Here is a 19,298-nt window from a genome sequence, read left to right as displayed (position 1 = left end):
CACGGCGAAGCAATGGAGGAGCACCCAACTGTCAACGATGTTCAACGAGCGGTTAATTCTCCGTGCTCGAGGCGTAGGAATTGGGCAAGAAGCACACCGGGAAGGAAAGGAACAGGAAAACAAAAAAATCCCGGATTGTTTCCAGGGTGTGTTCTATGTCTTGCTTTTATCATTAATTTTCATTTGATTGTATCGCCGATGTTTTACGATCCGATCTTCGACACCGTAAGATTTAGCCGTTGTTGTCGCTCCTCCAGCGGATGTTCGTTCATCGTTTTGCTATCTCAATTCACGGTTGAGGCTATTTTTATTCGTGTTTCTTTATCTCCTACCGTTACCCTTTTGTGTCTTTGGCTGCCTTTGTCAAGCTGTCAGGCTAATTTGACTATGATTAGTTCGTGTGTTCCCGGGCTCACCGAAGACCCGCACGACCGGACATTCCTACCGGAGGACCTCCCGTTGGGCCCGATTCCATGCTTTCATGGCGGCTGGTTGGCCTAGTAATACGCGATGCAAGCTGCTGCACTGGATCGATTGGGCTCGCGGGACGGAATGGAATCCATCCGACCACCTAGAAGCGTCCATCGGACCAGCAGTCGGACGCGCCTTGCTCTACAAAACGTTCGACATCTCTCGTTCTCGGAATTGATTTTTATCTGCCCAACGAGATCTTAATTATATGCTTAATCTATAATTAACAAGCGCATTAATATACGATTCGGCTCTTCTTTGGTGATCACCCAGCTCGGGTTCTCGTTCTCCCGCCGCACATCGAACCATTATTAGCGGAGGCACCGTTTCGAGTGTTCGTTCTCACTCGCACGTTGCATCATTGCCGCTAGGTTCCGCTGCGCTGCCCCGTGTGCCACATTTCGTTCTAGGGCCGCACCTATGTCTGTACGAGCTGAAAGCACGCGGGATAGACTCCTGCTAACCGTTTTGACATTTATTTATCGATTTATTTATTGTCGACAGGTATCTGGACGATCGCCGATATTCAAGACGCTCGCCCGATCATGCAATAACTAATCGTTCCGGTCGGTTTTCATCGCAATCGATTACCGCTGATAGATTCGTGACATGCTCTCGCGCGAATAGGTGGATGATGATGTTGCGGCCTTTTAACCGGTCGCGTACCGGTGCTAGAATGGAATTTTTCCAACAGAAGAATATAGAAGCCATCGCAGAACGAATAAAATCAACCGAAAGCGATCGTTGTTTTGAAGCGTTGCTTGATGATTTAATTTAACCGTCAGCACGATCGTCCAATGGCAAGGTTTTGGGCGTCACACCGATGCGTGATTTATCACCAAACATTTCGTTTCGGACAGCTAGAAATGAAGACTTGGGGAAAGCTTCATTTCGGTCCACGCGATCACCGCACAATATTAAGATATTGTGAAAGAGTTGTTAAAATTATGCGCCCAAGGAAAGAGGTCGCCTGGGTGAAGGGGTGAAGCATGAGGGCGTGAAGTTCCCAGTGAGGTGATGGATTTGGCGACCTTGGCGTTTGGAATTCCGCTTGCTAATTTATGCGCAAGCCACACTCCCCCTGGGCCCAAACCAGGCCCACGAAACCACGCAGCCATCGCCAATTCGCGCGGGCTGATAGGAAGGTGTAGCGAATACGCGAACAAAAAAAAAACGCTGTTAAATCCGGAATTCCGATACGTGTAATAAACACCTAGGGACAAATATGGAAATCATCAGACGAATGTGCGATAGTCCGGCCAACCTTCGGGAGGGGTGCTTTTTTTTTCTCTTCCTTCGGAGCACCTTATATTACCTAATGCTAGTTTATGCGGCACGTTACCGGTACAATCTGTGCAATAATTCTCGCGATGTGTGAAGATGTTGCCTTTTGCCAATGGCTATGGGAATTTTTGGAATTTGTATTTTTTGTGTGCGTTCTGACGCCTCCCCCCCCTCTATTGAGATCTGGGCTCGGACTCGGGGCGGTACCGTCTTGATTTTAGTTGAAATAAACCGCACGGTACATAATTGGATCCTAACTAGCAATAAGTGAACCTGCTCCTGATCGCAACCGTAATGATGATGAGAATGATGGGCATGACTTTCGTTCGCTCCTGGCAGGGCACTGTCCAAAGCATCGAACCGAACCCCGTACAAAATAAGGATCTGATTAATGCAATCGACATCGCGTGTGGGTTCGGGTACGGTACGGCGGCAGAAGTGGACGCCCCGCTAAGCAAACCCAAAAGCAAATAAACACACCATGTAATAATCGACGGTCGTGCGGCAAATCATGATTATGCGCCTGTCGATACGGCGGGACGGTCCCCATCTCCGCAAAACGGTCATCCTGGGCGGTCCAAAATTGGCTGGTCGGTCCGTTTCGGTTGTGCCTTCTTCGCGCACCGGGTAACCATTTGGCCGTGTGCGGTAGGTGCGGCTTTTATTTTGGCGCAAGAAAAAGGAGCAACACGCCGGCAATCAGTCATCGGAACGGAGCCGGAGATGAAAACATTAACGTATGCGATCTGCACCGACCGATCGCTTGCCGCGATCATCCGTTTTCGGTGTATGTAAAATGTTTGCACCAATATGTGGGTTCCACCTTTTTGTTTTTTATTTGGGCTTTTTTTGGGCACATCCTTTTTGCCTTTGCCGGATGCCTAACGCAAAGATGCGTGCGCGAGAGGTAACTGCCGACTGACCACCGGTTAGTGATGGACGTTGAGTTGACTCTTCCTCGAAATTGGACGGAATTTTCAGAGCCGGCAGAAGGTTTGAAGGGCATAGTGAATGAGCAAAAAAGCAAAATCGGACCGAAATCATCGTCCGGAAGAAAACAAACAACTTATACATAATACGGCCCGAGGTCAGACTCATTTGGTGGGCCCCGGAGTCGAAATGTTCCGCAATGGAAGCATCTGTCCAAATGTGTGTGTGTGTTTGGTTTCATATGGTTGTATTCTTGTTCTCGCTTCCCCCGATCACAAAAGGGACCCGATCGGTGGAGTAAAAGTACAAAGGAGGCCAAATTATTGCCCAGCGCGGCATGGCATAGAAATGTTAATAACAAACCGATTGAGCGAATACCAGAACAGAAGGGTGGCGAAGCTTTTGGTGGCATCGACATTTTGATGAGTCTGTTTCCTTCAGCCACCATTTCGTCCCCCAAAAAACCATCCTTGTGCTTGAGGAGAAGCGACCGCAGCATCCCCGCTTGTCCATTGTTGCGGACCGGAACGACGTCGTTCGTAGGTTCGCCCTTTTGACTGCTCGGTTGCCCTTCGTCCCTGCACCAGCACGCACCAGCGGCACGAATCGATTTTATGGCGGTCCGCTCTTACTCCTTTTTCGGTGGCTCGTTACTTTCGGTCGGCTTGTCGAAATGAATCAGTTTGGTCCGAAGACCGATGCGCGCCCCGATGAAGTGATTGTTTGATTATGGAGAAAATTATGGAGCCATAAAACAACTGACCGTCAAGATGTGGCGGCGCTTAGAATCCCATTCGTCGGAAGGGGTCGGTTTTTTGGAGATGATAGAGAGAGTCACCTTTACGGCGTGTGGTCTTAAGTGGTGTGGTGTTCTGGGGGCTTTTATGCTTCGTTGTTGAAGAAGTCATTAACTAATTTCGATTGTATCGTTCCTGGCGGGTTCGTTGCTTTTGACCAGCCAGTCTTTGACACGGGTAATCAAATTTGTCGTAATTATTTTCAATTATTTATCTGTTTTGTTCCTTGAAAGTTTTATCCATCGAATTTATTAACTTCCAATTGGGGGTTACAAACTGCAAGCTACATTAGATGGAAAATATAATTAAATTATATAACTACAATTTATTTCAAATAATTGCGCTTTATTATACTTAAAAGCTTCTATTTTTATTTGATTTTCTATACACCGAAAGTGCACATTAAAGCAATAAATTAAGGACACCACTTGAAGGTGAAGGTTGATTAAATCCAATTTTTTGCCGTTTCCCAGCCAGACAAATATTTGTTTTAAATGTCCCACAATGGCCGCATAGTGGTAAATATTCGTCACCAACGAACTGTACGCTTAAAAACGAGCATTTCCGCTCGTAAAAACACAAACCCAATAAAATAATACCATTTATGGGTGGGTGCCGATATTTGTGCCTCCGTTGCATCTGCGCTGCATTCCAGGAAGTCCCAGCCCGTGCACAACGTTAATCCTTCAAACATCGGGCGGATTATCATTTATTACGCCCGGGAAGAACTTATCGAACGCGTATTGGCAGCAGGATTAACGATCCTGCCCAGCCGACGAATTCTCTGGTCCAACTTTATATTCCCTCCCTGCCTTCTACGCCAACCCATTCCCAGATCCCTTTTACGGGGACGAGATGCAAGATTTTCGCATTGTACGGCGATGCACCGGCGAACTTCGTGTTTTGAAGGATTCGCACTCCAATCTAAATTGAATACAAATTACCCGATTTATTGGAGCTTTATCGTTTATTTACTGCTGCTCCACCATTGCTGCTCCATTAACCGGGAAGCGTGGCAGGCCCATCATTTGTTTTCCCTTAATGAATGCAAATACCTTGGGGTTTTTGTTATGCTTCTGTTTCGTTGCTTCCACTGGTGAAACTTTTCTGCACATGCGGCGCGACTTTCGGTGACTTAATGGTGAAGGCCAGGTTGATTTCTTTTTCCTTTTGCGTGTCTATGAGGATGGTTTGTTTGTTTGTTTGTTTTTTTGGTTATGTTTTGCAACAAATTTGCTCAAATCTCGGGGTATTCGGTGTTAGGCGTATTTAATCCGATGATATTAATTTGCTTTTGATGGAGTTTTGGTAGCTTCTGGAATTTATATCACGTGTATTTCGCTTTGACCACTAGCCACTAGCCTCATTTAACAGGCAAGAAATGTTAAGTCCACCGTAAAAGATTGATGAATTTTATTTGCATTTGCAAAATATTTGTTTTTGTGGTTTAAATCCTTATGATTTAATATGTATTACTTAAGGCATTAAGATGTTTTTTTTTCTCAGTGTCATCGATGTGTACACAACACGCAGGACGCAAAGAGAGATTTTCGGCATTTGCGAAAACACATGAAAGCAAAAAAAAAAATACATAAATAAAAACGAACATACCAGTCAATAAACGGTTAAACATCTCAAGCACGGCCGAAAAACTCATCTCCCAATCTCCGTTATAGGACCACCAATGCCGATTTTTAACAGCGAATTTGCGGTCGTTTCGAAACCGATAAACGATCCGGTTTTGGCGCGAAACCATAAGCCAGAATGATTTGCCGCTGCAAAACGATGTTGCCGGGGACGATCGAAACCCCTGGACGGCAGCATGAATATAAGCAACGGTGAGCGCAAAGTAACAACAATAAAAAAACAGACCACTAAAGCCAACAAAATAACACATTACCAACCTCGGCTGCTCATAAAGCTTGATGAACATGTTGATCTTTTTTTCTGTGTTTTTTTTTTGTTGTTGGTGAAATTTATTGAAATCCATTCGGAAAAGCTCTTCGGCGGTGTCGGCACGGGCTGGAAAGGTTTTTTGGAAATGTCGCCCTGCCCGGTGATCGTCGCCGGTGATCGGTTGGCGAGTGAGAAATCCCATTACGCATTCCGGAGAAGACATTTAGAGAGGTGCTCGTCGTTAATTCTCGTACCGGACGCAGTGGAATCCACACGCACCCGTGCGAGCATAACAACTGCGCACCGCACTCCACCGTTGCCTCCCTCGGCCGTGTCGGCTGGCGGGGCTGGAAATCCTTCACGCAATCGGTGCGGTGAATAAAAACCACTCGCCAGAAACGCTAATTTCACTTGACATCTGACGGGGCCAAACGGTCGATGGTGTGGCTGAAGCTAACGGCGTGGCAGCAGCGTTTGTTATCTTTCCGCTTGACGAAACGCGCTTGTCCCACACTCACACTGTTCCTCTGCTCCGTCTGTCCATCCGCGGCCGTCAAAGATCACGCGGCTTCGTTCGTCAGACTGCGCGACTGCACTGCCCGAGCATTGGTCTGCGGCCGGTGATAAGCCGTAGGAGTTTTCGCTCCCTATCCACCAGCAGAGGGCACCAACAGCACACATGTGTGTGCGCTGCGGTGTCTCCGGACTGGCTGGCTGGGCCATGGCATCACGACCACGGCAGTCCCCACGAACGACCGAACCGAAACGACACCACCTGCATGCGGCGGCGTGGTAGAGCGAATTATGAATTTATAATTTATACGCTTTTAATGAGGCCGAACCGGTTGCGATGGGGGGCTGGAGTTGCGGGTTTTGATTTGATGTTTGCTGAACCCGAATTACCGCAACACTTGCGTTAAGGGTGGCCTCAACTGCAGCTGCGTACGGATGGTTGAAGGGGTTGTGTGATAAAACGCACACCGAGGGGTTGTGGATGGAGCAGGTTGTTTAGGCGGTTTGTCATCATCTTGGAAGGTGTCGTTACATTTTGTTTGGGTTTGGGGTGTGCTGGATACGGTTCAGGCATTGGTCATGCAACGGCGATGTGGAAATATTCAAAGCAAGCAAACATATGCGTAAGATAGCTTTGTACTATCTCCTTCAATCCGTTTGATGAGATGGATTAATTTTATAGATGGAATAAATGAAGCATTTCAGCCAAGAACTGGCTTGTTCTACAGCAAGCAGATAAAGCTCGTTATATCTATGTATTAAAAGATTAGTGCATGTTTACGTTAGTATTAATGTCTATGTCTCTAGAGTATATAATTAGTGAGATGCAATTGATAATGAGTTCGATTGAAATATTGTATTGTATAAGTGTGGTTACTTTTAAATATTTCGAGAAGTCAGGGCTTAGCGAATCTTTTGAGAAGAATCATTCATATGAATCTTTAGCAACAATTGATTCAATTCAGGAATCGATTCTTCTGAGAAATCCTTAGAAATTGAATCTTTAGAAATTCATGAATCCTCAAAGATTCTCAAACTCTGAGGATTCATGATTCTTTGGTATTGAGATTCAGATTCATTCATTCGGGTTAATGATTCAAACAGATTCATCGATAAGGACGATGATCTTTCGCTTCAGTTCTTGCTTATTTAACTATACTCGACGTCCGACTTTTAAAAGGTGAACCAATTCTTATTAGTCTTAACACCACATAAAATATAATAAAAATAAATCATCCAAGACATCCAGTGATGAGCATGATGCTCAAATAACACTTGTAGCTAAAGACAGGGCAGGACATAAAGCCCTAACATATGAATATAAAATGTTGAATAATACAATACCGGCATCAATATTCAGATAATCAAAACACAGCTTACGTGCAAACATGAACTTCAATTACCGAAGGTCCAAAGCCTAATGGAGACCGCGGAGTTTACAAGTCCCTATAGTAATTTGAATCCGCATTTGTTTACCAAAACACGTTTGTTTACGCGCCTCAATATATGCAAAGTTGGTTCGGTCTTTGCTTATGAGTTATTTTCGTAGCGCGATAATTTATTTTTCTCCAGCAAAACAGAAAAAAAACATCACATTAATTTCGAAATCGATGTTTCTGAAGAAGTCGTCTTCTTCTGAGAGACCTACGACAACATAGTGAAGTGAACGTGATTGTGCTCACACGCAATACTTTTTTTTATTACCAATGCAAACTGCACAAAACCGAATGGGGTTCAATGATCCTTGTTTCCGAACACAATCCGCACTGTTGCTGCAACCGTTCACCCAACATTGTATGCAGCAGCTGTTGATCGACTTTATGTTGCTCGCTTGGGCGATGATGAGGATGATGATGACCGCGAAAGGAGCGCGGTCAGCATTTTGCCTCATCAGCAGCAACGTTCTGTCCTCCGTCCGAACCTCCCACAGCCACAGGGACAGAGATTTATTTATCTGCTGGTGCAATTTGCTGGCATACCATTTTGGCAGCAGCACGCGCTGCAGCCTGCAGTTAAGTAGTTTCAGGGGGGGGGGATGGAGATGTTGGAAGCGATGCATAATAAGTCACGAAACTAATTTCCACTATCCGGCACTTCATGTTTACCCTTTTTGCTGCTGATGTACAAACATACCGAAACATGCTGCAGCACTGAAGAATGATCACTTCGTCCAGGCCGTCTTTTTGTTTCATGCTTGCTCCTGCTCAAGCGGTCATCGTCGGTTGAAAGAATTTTGCACAGCTCTTATGTGCTGATGTTATCCAATGCCCGCTCGCTACCCTTGTGGGGCCGATGTGACATTTTTTGCTCTCTCATTCCGTAGTTTTTTTTTTGTTTTGTTGGTGGCCGTCTGATAGAGCGAAAGTGTTTTCAGCTGTTTTAGTCTTTATTCCGGCTCAACGTGTCTGGCCGCACGAAACCCACATACGTATGCTCTATTAGGGTCCCGTGAGCGGAGAATGAGAATGATAAATTTTGGCACATAAATTAAAGAACAAATTTCGCCTCAGGTGCTGCTCTTGAGGCCACTAACACACACACACACACTAAAGCACGTTTTCCAGGAGCGGTGACATTTTCTTCACCCTCGTAGCGAGATCCTGTTGCTATGGGACCGTCGGACCGTGGCCGGGGTCACCGAGCGTTGGATGCCGGTTGTGGCCGGTTATTACCGGTCCCAGCCACAGGTCGGAAGCGTAAAGATACTTTAATAGAATCGAATAAAAGCAGTCAGTTAGCAGAAGCGTTCGGTTGCGGTGGGATGGAATTTTGTGCGCGAGAGGGAAAACTCGTCACGGCGCGCCACCAGAGAAATGAGACCATTCCGTTTCGGCACTTGCTCACGACATCTTTCAACCCGATTAGTGTGCGTTAGGTGGCGAAGGTGATGGGGGTGGGGGAGTTTGAATGGCGATGTCGAGTGATAATATTTTATCGTTAACGAGCTTCCCGACCACTCCGAAATGATACCGATGTGCCGATGATGAAGAAAACAAACCAACGCGCGCGTTTACCATGAAGCTGAGGCGAGGGAATGAGCTTTGGCGAACGCAACAGTGAGGAGAAGCAAAAAAAAAGACGACCACATCACCCAAAAACCACATTCCGATTCGCTGGACGTGTTCGTCCACTTCGATCCAGTTCGGTGGTGTTGCCTCCCCCCCCCGATCTTCAACACTACAAGCTAGATGATTTAAAGATGGCTACTAGTGTGGCCACTCCGGCGTGCGTGGTGCGCGTGCGGGCGTGTTCGCGCGTGCCAGATGCAATATTTTAATAAGCGGATGGTGCCGGTGAAAATTATTGCAAATATGACAAACAAATCAGTGACCGGCCCCGCGTGTTGTCGGCCAGCGTTTTGCACGTGGCAAATGCGCAACACGTACGCCCAGGAGGACGTGTAAGATTTATCACCATCGAAACAATTCCTTCGTGCGCAACTGTTGCCCCTTTGCCCCCTATTGGACCACCGGTTTTTGGGTGGGTATTTTATGATTATGTTTTAACTTCTACACTGTTTGTGAATTATTTTTTTTTTTCCCCGGCCCGTCCCCTTTGCGTGCCTTTTGTCCCCGTTCTTCCGAAGTTCCGCGTCCTATCGGGACGAGAAAAAAAAGGGGGATGGGGGAAGATAATTCGCACAAATAGCTTGCCAAATGGCATGCAAACTTGACTGGTGTCGAGTCTTCGGATGGTTAATTTATGATAAACATCTCCATAAAAACGATAAAAAATCTAATATTTTCTCCCCCCTTTTTACACACACACACAGCCAGGAATGGAATGTGCGGTATATCTCTACGTTTTTTTCTCTCTCTGGACGATCTTCGGATCATTCGAGTCCTCTTATAGTGGGGGTGACTTCTTATCAGTGTGATTCTTCCGTTGAACTCACGGCAGAATGCTTTCTAGTGGGGGTGGTGTTTTTTTTGTAAATTAATCGGATTTGATGACCTTTCAACCTGGCAGCCTGGTTGTCTGAAGTCAAAAGTGGCTGGAAGGATCATCACCTTTTTGATAGTGGCACTGGCACTGGAGATCAAATAGCGGAATGTCTATTCTACACGAAATAAAAAAAGGTACACCAGATGAAGAAGTCACGTCAAGTCGCACCGGGCCAGAGTAACTTTATGTCACCTACGGGTACGGGCTTTGATTGACAGCTTATAATAACATTACCATATTATAAACGATTATAGCGCCGTGAAATGTGTTGCTTGTTACTTAACTACTTTATTTCGTTGTCGTCGTTAATTTCCGTAAGCAAGCTTATCAAAATTGATCTTTTAAGTAGATTGAAGAATTTATCATTCTCCGTTCTGCCGTGTTTGTTTTTTCTTCCCTGCTCTTAAACATATATTTTTCGAATTGCTTTAATGATACCATCCATCCCCGCGTTTTCGCAACAAGGCATGCAAAGCCTGCGTGCGTGCGGTTTCCCCGTGTGCGGCTGGCAGAAAGCCGAATTGTTTGCGGCCTCTTGAACATCGCGGTTTAGTTTTATTTCCGTGCCTCTAAATTCCATCCGAACCCAAAATTCCCACCCGCGCCCAATGCCCCGCGTGGTGTTTTTTTTTTTGTTTTGTGTCTTGCGCAGGGGTTGGGGGGATTTATTTTGTTATTTTTAATATTTAATCAGAATATCAAATCAATGGCCTTTCGATGGCGTCTGCAAGGGGGTTTTCTGCAGGAACGGGGGTTGGAATTGTTGAGGTGGTTTTGGGATGATGAAGATTGTTTGCATATACTCTCCGGCAAGGTCCCAGCATCCGACCCGGTTGCGCTGTGTGCGGTCGTGGAAAGATCCTCCAGACACACCGCCACAGCACCAAGAAGAAAGATGGCCACCAATCGAAAGATGAGGGTGGCGGTTTTGGGATCGGGCTTTCGGCCGAGCCGGAATCTCGCGAGGGTGTTATTACATTTTATTTTATTTGTTACCACCTTCTCTGCTCGTCGCTTGTTTTCCTCTCGGGTCGCTAAGTAGATTAGTCGGTTTGTCGGCTGGTGATGAAGGTAAAGAAGGTGGTGAGAAGTGGTTAATGTGTGGAGAACACAAATAGAGTCGTCATCTGAAGGCCGTCAGGTGGGGTGGATCATAGGAAAGAATTATAAAGAATTTGTAATTGTTTCAGTTGCACTTCTACCTTTGTAACAGCTTTTTTTTAATAATATTCTTCATTAATTAAATGATTGAAAATATTTTTTTCTATTCTACAATGTCCTAACTCCCTCAGTTTGGAGTCATTGTTAGAATGACTTCAAAGATCCGTGCCATTTGGATTAAGATTTCGTACCCCTATGGGATGTAAGGGGTTTGTATGTATTAAATGTGCTTTCCACTGTCTAAAAAGCACTCTCCTTGAACGTTGAACGGCTCCAAACGATCTTATCACCGGCTATTGTAAAAGGTTCGAATCGTTTCAATCACACACGTTCCTTCCCCGTTTTGGACCCAACACGGACCCGGAGCTGCCATTGGGAACATGTGCTCATCGCCATCAAAAGCCGTTACGATACAATCGTGCGGAGAGAAAGGGAGCGAAAACAAACCTAAAAGCTTGTACACATTCTGTACCAAAACCCTATCGTTGGATTATCGTCGTTAGGCCGATCACCACTCGCCACCGGTGGTGGTCATTCGCTGTTGTACCGGCCTCTTCCGTTCTGAGCGCAGTCCATTGTGAATCACCGGTTAACCTCCCTGCATTGCTTTGCAGTTCTCCCAAAGCTCACAAACGCAACGTGTAGGGCCGCAATGTTGGCCCGAACGTGAAACATGCAATTAAGATATAAAGTAAAAATCTGTTCCTTTCCCAAACCATTAAGGGGTTCCCCATGGTGGGGAATGCTGCGCCAATCGAGGCGGGGGATGAAAGGGCACGGTAATAGAGCCACCTTCACCATCCCACCGGATCGGAAGGATCCAGAAACAGTTCGGAAGGGAAACGTTGTAGCGCACAATAAAATAAAGAGTCCCACAGAGAGAAGAAGAGGGAGAAAATAAGAAAAACAAACGGTTTTCGAGAAAAAAAAGGCATGTAACTAACCGTTTTCTTTCCACTGTTTTGTGCCAGTGTGTGTGTTTTTTTTTTGTTTTGCTGTTGTTCTCCTGTCCCATATGCGCTCTTTGTTTGTTTCTGTTTGACCACATACAAACAAAACCGAAAAAAAGAAAAAAGAAACGGTGTCCGTTCCGGTGGTGATGGTCGACACTGGACACGGACACAGGACCGTTTTGCCCGGCCGAACTCCCCGGGCCGTGTCGAACGAGACGGGCTGACAGGTTCCCCGGGCCCTGTTCGGTTGTAGGTTTTTCGAAGTTTTGCGCTCCCTTTTAATGGCGCTGCGTGTTCCCATGGTGAGCGTGTGTTGCGAAGGGGTACGGTAGAATGGAGAACCGGAGACGTGGGGGTGAAGGGACAGAACAAAATCCGCAGTGGTCGCTGCCGGTGGTCCGCTGATGCGTTACTCACGACATCGTCCTGCCATCGTCTGCCATCGCGTCGCTGACTCTGCTCACCATCTCCAGGCCCTGGTCGAGGTTCGACAGGTTGGTTTGCGAGCGGCTGTGCTGGGGCTTTAGCTTAAGCCTGATGCTTTTGCTGGGGACTTGTTCCACCCGGTACGTTCTGGGTCCGGGTCTGGGCGGTGGGTAATGTGTCAGTGAAATGCCTCACAATGTCCATTCGCGCTCTTCCATTCATTCTCGACGATGGGCCGAATTGCCTGCTTGTTTTTGTCTCTATTGTTTTAAGCAGTTGATAAAATACCGAATAAAAAAGGTTATCCCCTCAGGAATTCCTGGGGCCGACCTGGGGATGGGTAAAATGGGGATGAAATTTAAGAAAATATACAGCTGGCCGCACATGAAACATATCGTAAAATACCGTGCAGAAACTGGTAGGGTTGGGGTTTTTTCTTGCCACACGCGTTGGAGATTTATTGTGCAGTTTTTTTGTTGTTGCGCAAGTTCAATTCAGATTGAGAAATTCACTGTTTCAGCGCCTCCTGGTAGATACCTCAGTCTCAGTCTCAGTCTGCCTGTATATCTGCGATCCTCACATTTTCATGAGATTTCCTTCCAATAAAATATTCTTTACTCTGCTGTAGGTAGACAACGTAACGTAGCGTCCCCCAGACGAGCAAAGCCCATTTCCTTGAGGAGATAGCGATAGTCTGTACCTTTGAACCTGAATCAGTCGAAAGGTTCTACCTTGTTCGCACGATCTTCATCTTGGGAAATTGAAGAACTCAGCTCAGCCTCAGACCTTAATCTGCTGAGTCAGCAGCGATTTGCTACCGGGCTTGAAGTTGCTCCGACGGCGATCCTTGGTCGGCAACATTGTATCACACATTAACAGTGGGGGACTGCAAATGTCGTGAGCTTGTGCGACATAATCCCACCAACCCAAAACGGAACTTGACCGATGGACATTTTTAAAAAGACAAGGCTTAGGAGGACCAGTTTCGGATCGTTTGGAGTTTGCTTTGGTCCAGAGCACATTCTTTTCGCGGTTGCTTTCTCCTGAATGGTTTGTTTTTTCTCTTGTGTCCCCATGCGCCGGAACGCTACATTGCAAGACGCGTACGGCTCTGGTGTGTAGGCTGCCAGTTATGGTACACCCGATCACTTCCTGCTCGAGACAAAATGTCAACTCTGCGGCTCCACACGTGTGTGTGTGCGTGTGAGTGTGTGAATCAAAATTCCACCGGATTCGCCTCCATTACCTTGACCAAATCTGTCAACGCGAACAACAGGAGGCCACATGCACAAGCCGTACGCGCACACGAATGCGCCACCGGCGTCGATTATAAAATCGATTTAAATTAGATGAAGATTGATTAACTCTCCGTGCTCTTCTCGGGTTCGGGCGTAGCGGGCGCTGTAGCGGTTGTGCGCTTGCGCTAGTTAACGCCTACGCCGATCCTTAGACGAGTGGCCCGGCGCGGCGCGGTGTCGCGAGATGTTTAGCATATTTTCTGATTCAATTCCGTGTGACATTGAACTTGTCGTGGTGCTGGCGGCTGGGTTAAGGGGCAGACGCTGGCTGGAAGCCGGGAGCGTCTTTCCTTCCCTTTCGGTGACCTTTTGCGGTGGTGTCGCACGCACGCATACAAGGTTTGGCGGCATTGCTGTAGGTCGTCCCGTTTCCTTGGCGTTTGTCTCGTTTACATCGTGCCGGGATTGGATAAAAAAACTGCGGAATCGTGTTTCACGTTATGTTCCGTTTTTTTCGTCGTCGCTGCTAATCCTCCATTTATTCGATCTATTTCGCAGGCTGTCGCTTGAACGGGCAGAAAGTGTTCGGCGAGGCAACGCTTAGCGAGGATCCGTGCGTGAAGTGCACGTGCACGGGCCACAAGCTTACCTGCACGAAACGCTCCTGTCCGGTGTTGCAGTGTCCGCTGACGAAGCAGATTAGAACGCCGGGCGAATGCTGTCCGCGGTGTGTCGAACGGCGGGAGGAGATTCACCGTGGTTCGCCGATGTGCATCATTGGCAAGGCGGTCCACTTCCCGGGCAAACCGTACCACGGCGATCAGTGTTCGAACTGCACCTGCCAGAATGGGACGTCCGTGTGTGAGAAGAGCACGTGTCCGATACTGGAGTGTGCGGTGGAGGATCAGCAACGCGAACCAGGCGAATGCTGCCCGTCCTGTCCGATGCCGGCCGAGTTCCGGAGCACCTGTACCGCTGATGGAAAAGTTTATCAGGTAAGAGGGCAAAAACACCAGTTACAACAATTGTTCTGTTGAATTAATTATATACTTTTTATTAATAATAATGTACTAGTAATTAGCGATACAGGCAGTCCCCGAGATACGCGGTCCGCTATAATAGCGTATCTCGGGGGCTTCCAGTGCATTGACATTCTTGAGGTGGAAGGACTAAACCATTTGTTTTTAATATAAATATTAGTCCTAACAGATGGCGCTAGTGTGCCATTTAATTTTGACAATCACTTAGGATGTGCTTGTCATGTTTAATTTTTCCAACGCCTACTAAAGTTTGAAGATTTATTCATTTGGCTTTCACTCACTTTCTCTTTCACATCTTTAGAACAACGAAACCTGGAGCCAGAACGCATGTACTTCCTGCGAATGTCGGGCCGGTGAGGTTCGCTGTGCGAAAATCCAATGTCCGAAGAAGAAGTGTGGCCCGAACGAAACGCTTCTCACCGTGTCGGGCGAATGCTGTCCCCGGTGTGTCGAAAGCCCGGCCGTCTGTACCGTGTTCGGTGATCCGCACTACAAAACGTTCGACGGTAACTTCTACAGCTTCCAGGGTTCGTGCAAGTATCAGCTGACGGCGGACTGTGTCGGCCACACGTTTTCGATCCGCGTCACGAACGATGCGCGGCTCACGAAGTACTCGTCCTGGACGAAGACGGTCACGCTGAAGCTGGAGGGTGTGAAGGTGAACCTGGGCCACCGGATGCGAGTGAAGGTGAACGGGACGCGGGTCGAGCCACCGTATCGGTTAAACGACACGCTGCACATTTATCGGAGCGGCGACGGTACGGAGGTGATCGTGGAGACGGCACTCGGCGTGAAGCTGTCCTGGGACGGGCTCAACTTTATCCAGGTGCAGGTGCCGACCGCGTACAAGGGCAAGCTGTGCGGGCTGTGCGGCAACTACAACAGCATCTTCCGGGACGATCTGTTCACGCGGGGCGGATTGAACATGACGCACAACGTGTGGCGCTTCGCACGTTCGTGGGCGGTCGGTGGTCCCAAGGCGTGTACGCGTCAGAACAAGAAGGAATTGGCCGCACGCCATCCGCAGTGCAAATCGAAGAAGTTTGTCCCGCTCTGCAAAGCGCTCCGCACGCCGGAAGTGTTCGGTCGGTGTAACTCACTGCTCAACCCGGACAACTACTTCGCGTCGTGTAAGTTTGACATGTGCGAGTGTCCCCATCTTCAGTGCTACTGTGACAGTATGGCGGCGTATGCGCACGAGTGCGTCCGGCAGGGTGTGCAGCTGCCGGACTGGCGCTCGCTGACCGGTTGTAGTCGTAACGCGTCCGGAATGCTACCGTACGTGAGAGGATCAGCCGCACACGAACCGAACGCTATCGTTGCCGGTACAACGCAGCACAACAACATTCGTCGACATCCGAAGCGGTTACGACGACCGAAGCTGATCGAGCCGCAGGGTGAGGACCCACTGGATCTGCTACCACTGATGGTACACGATCGGAAGCATCACAAGCTACTACATCATCCACTCTATAGGAAGCAGCAGCAAAAACAGCAAGAGCAAAACAACATCCCTTTACGGCCGTTAGGTGGTAGTCGTAGGACACCACCGCCACTTCAGCGTTAGATCCTATCCTTCCACACCCGCATGTATCTGTGGTCACATCGCTTTAGAGGCACTGGTTTGCTGGAAGCGAAATGGCGACCCCACTCATCAACTCGCCAATGTATGCGGCTGACCTCCTTCGACAACCTTCCTTTCCTTCCTATGCCCATTCTAACGACTCTGTTGTTTTCTTTTTAAGAAACATACTCTCGCTTGTTGTACTGCGTTTAAGGTGTAGTTAAGCACTAGTTAGGTTGCAGACGGAATCGGTCCGTTCTGTTAGTAAGGACACGTCCCAGTAAGGAAGCCATTACGTTGTACATATTAGTTACCGCAGGTTCGAATGTGTGTATGTTTGTGTGTGTGCGTGTGTGGGCTTCTCTTCTTTTCTCCCTCTTCTCCTCAGCCTCCCTCTTCACGGTTGCTCATCCACGTCAAGAATTTGGGACTGGAGGAGTCGATGAATCTACAAAACAAAACAAAAAGAATAATCTCACAAACGGATGCAAGGCAGCGACCTTCTTCCGGTTCCGGTGAAAGTGGGCGGGAAAACTCTCATGAGGATCGTATGAACGAATGGAGAAAACATACTTAAAGTCCGACCATGCAGTGTGTGCATGTGGGAAGGGTGCAACAGGAAAGGAAGAGAAAGAGGAATGCAAATGTTTTAAATTTCCGGCTGATTTTACGAGTTCAATTTTATTACTAGCGCCTGTTATTATGTTAGACTAAGTTAAGGAAAGAAGGAGACGGAAAAGTGTTTTATGTTAGTAAGTACGTACTCGTAGGATCGTTTTAGAAGCGATGATCGTTTGCCACACAGTTCACTCCCCACATCAGCTCCTCTTTCTGCTCTTACGCTCGACGGTTTCTTATCTATTTCTCTCCTCCGGTTACAGTTAAGGCTAGGATTTTATGTTATTTTTTTAATAATCCCCTTCGAATCGCGTTATTTTAATAATTTTATTACTTTAGTACGTAATGTTTAACCATCATTAGGAAGGCTTAGGCTCATTTGGTGAGCGTTTGTGTCGGTTTTTTCAGAGGTCTGCTCTGGGTGTTGTCAATGCACAACGGTCCTACTACTACCGAACCTATGAGTACTTCTATTTGTGACATTCATCAGTATTTATTTCCTTTCTTAATCGTTTAAAGGACAGGTTCATCCTTTCTTCAGCAATCCTTCGCATACTACGAGATGTACGCAAAAGCAAGAACAGCTAAAACCGTTTTTTTTTTGTTCTACCTTAACAATTGGGATCATTTAATCATTTTTTCTATTGCGTTCTTATCATGTGTTTGTATGAGCGCGTGTACCACAAACAAATCTCAACATTCCATAATTTTGCAAATCCCATACATCAAAACGCTTTGCTTGATCGCCAACACCACATTTCATCCAGCGATTTCAACGTTCCGTTTCATACTCACACTCATTCTCCGTTGGAATGCTAAACCTGCTCGTATTTACTATAAAACAATTTGGTAACAGCTCGCACATCGAAGAATAGCTGATGGAAGGACGAACGTAAGGAGTAGTTAAGATACAACGATAAACTAAACATAAAAAAATAAACGTAAAAGGCCACACAAACAACAAACAAAACAACTCTCCAGTGAAATAAGTGGTATACTAAACTGTATGCTGTAGGTAGGAAATAAGTAAAATGTTAAACAACAACAGAATAAGATAAAAGAAAATGAGAGAAATAAAAGTGGAGAACAAAAAGTGCGAAAGAGATATAATACAAAAAGCGGAAGTAAAAACGGAGGTGTAAAGTGTGTGTTTACTTAATAGGAAAGGAGAATTAGTGTAGGAAATGAAAAATAGAAAAAACAACAACAAAAAAGCATGTTAAACCAATAAATAGCAGCGCAAAATGTGATCTCGTGAGTGAATTAGTTAAATGAAATTGAACAAAACAAAACAAAAAAGCGTTGCGCAAACGAATGGCAGAAAAGGTGAACGAATCGAATTGAACTATGAAAGGAGCAAATAGGCTGAACAAGTGAGAAGTAAGGATAGTAAACGATTTCTGAAAGTTACTCAAGTAAACAAAACAAAAACAGGTGAAAGGAAACACGAACAAGGTGGAAACGCACTTTTTACACGGATGATTTGTTTTACTGTATCTCTAATGGTTCCTACACACATACCAACGTACACAAACATAGAGAAAGTTGGGCACGTGGTTACAAGCGCGTCGGAAGCATACATAACGTACGAAAACATACATACATACACATAGAAACAATTACGAAAACTTGGAACAAATAGCATTAAGCAGTGAAGGCGAAATGGATTCGTCCAAACAAGGAACAAATAATGGGCGTACGTTATATAAAGTAAACGTAAAGTAAATCTAATTTATTGTGCAAAACCTCGAAGTTCATGAAGCTCTAAATTAATTAAAACAATGTTTACACTTTAAAACGAATGCGTGCGTACGATCCTGTACTTGCGTGTGTGTTGTGCATACGCACTCATTGCTGCAAATACCCAAACCGTTGATCCGGTGAATATTTTATTTTGTTATTTACCTTTCTTTTATTTTGCCGAACCGGGAACGATACCTAGCGGTACGTTCGCTTCGGAAGGGATGCAGCAGACTCCTTTCATACCATGAAGAGATCGTGTGTTGTGAGTGAAAATGACCAACAGTAATAAACTACAATGTATGTGAAAGATGAAAGACACATTTAGATGAATATTGTTTTGAAACATGATGACACTGTTCCATGGGCGAGTACTGTGGTACCTCGACATACGAGTGTTCTTACAATTTCATTATATGCTGATTATAATTAAGAAATTTTAGAAATGCTTGATAACAACATGGAAGCTAAACTAGTGTGTATAAGTAACTTAATTGAAAAATAGTGGACTCTAAACTCTAAATGGTACATAACAATACTTATTCTAATAATGAGAAAGTTGAGACGTGTCTGTCATCCATGATGAATACGGTAGCGTCATCTGTACGTCGACTTTGTCGCATGTGTCGCTGATTGTATGAAATGCAAAAACAAATACCCCGTGTTGTATGCAATCCGCAGTACATTCTCATCCTGGTTTCTGTTTCGGTCCATAGCTTTAG

General features: G+C 46.1%; 1 protein-coding gene across 4 annotated transcripts in view; it reads left to right on the top strand.

Annotated features, from left to right (window-relative positions):
- The window catches only part of LOC128303444 (BMP-binding endothelial regulator protein), a 70,216-nt gene extending 51,365 nt beyond the window's left edge, over positions 1 to 18,851 (top strand). For all 4 annotated transcript variants that reach the window (XM_053040396.1, XM_053040393.1, XM_053040395.1 and 1 more), the window contains 2 exons: positions 14,173 to 14,609; positions 14,956 to 18,851. In XM_053040396.1, coding sequence (XP_052896356.1) covers positions 14,173 to 14,609; positions 14,956 to 16,221 — 1,703 coding nt within the window. In that variant the 3' untranslated portion in view covers positions 16,222 to 18,851. The remainder of the gene's footprint in view (positions 1 to 14,172; positions 14,610 to 14,955) is intronic.
- The last annotated feature ends 447 nt before the right edge of the window (positions 18,852 to 19,298 follow it).

Source organism: Anopheles moucheti, chromosome 3, assembly GCF_943734755.1.
Source record: "Anopheles moucheti chromosome 3, idAnoMoucSN_F20_07, whole genome shotgun sequence".
NCBI classification, from domain to species: Eukaryota; Metazoa; Arthropoda; class Insecta; order Diptera; family Culicidae; genus Anopheles; species Anopheles moucheti.
Note: the sequence above shows the minus strand (reverse complement) of the source record. Positions and strands in the feature narration are given on the sequence as shown.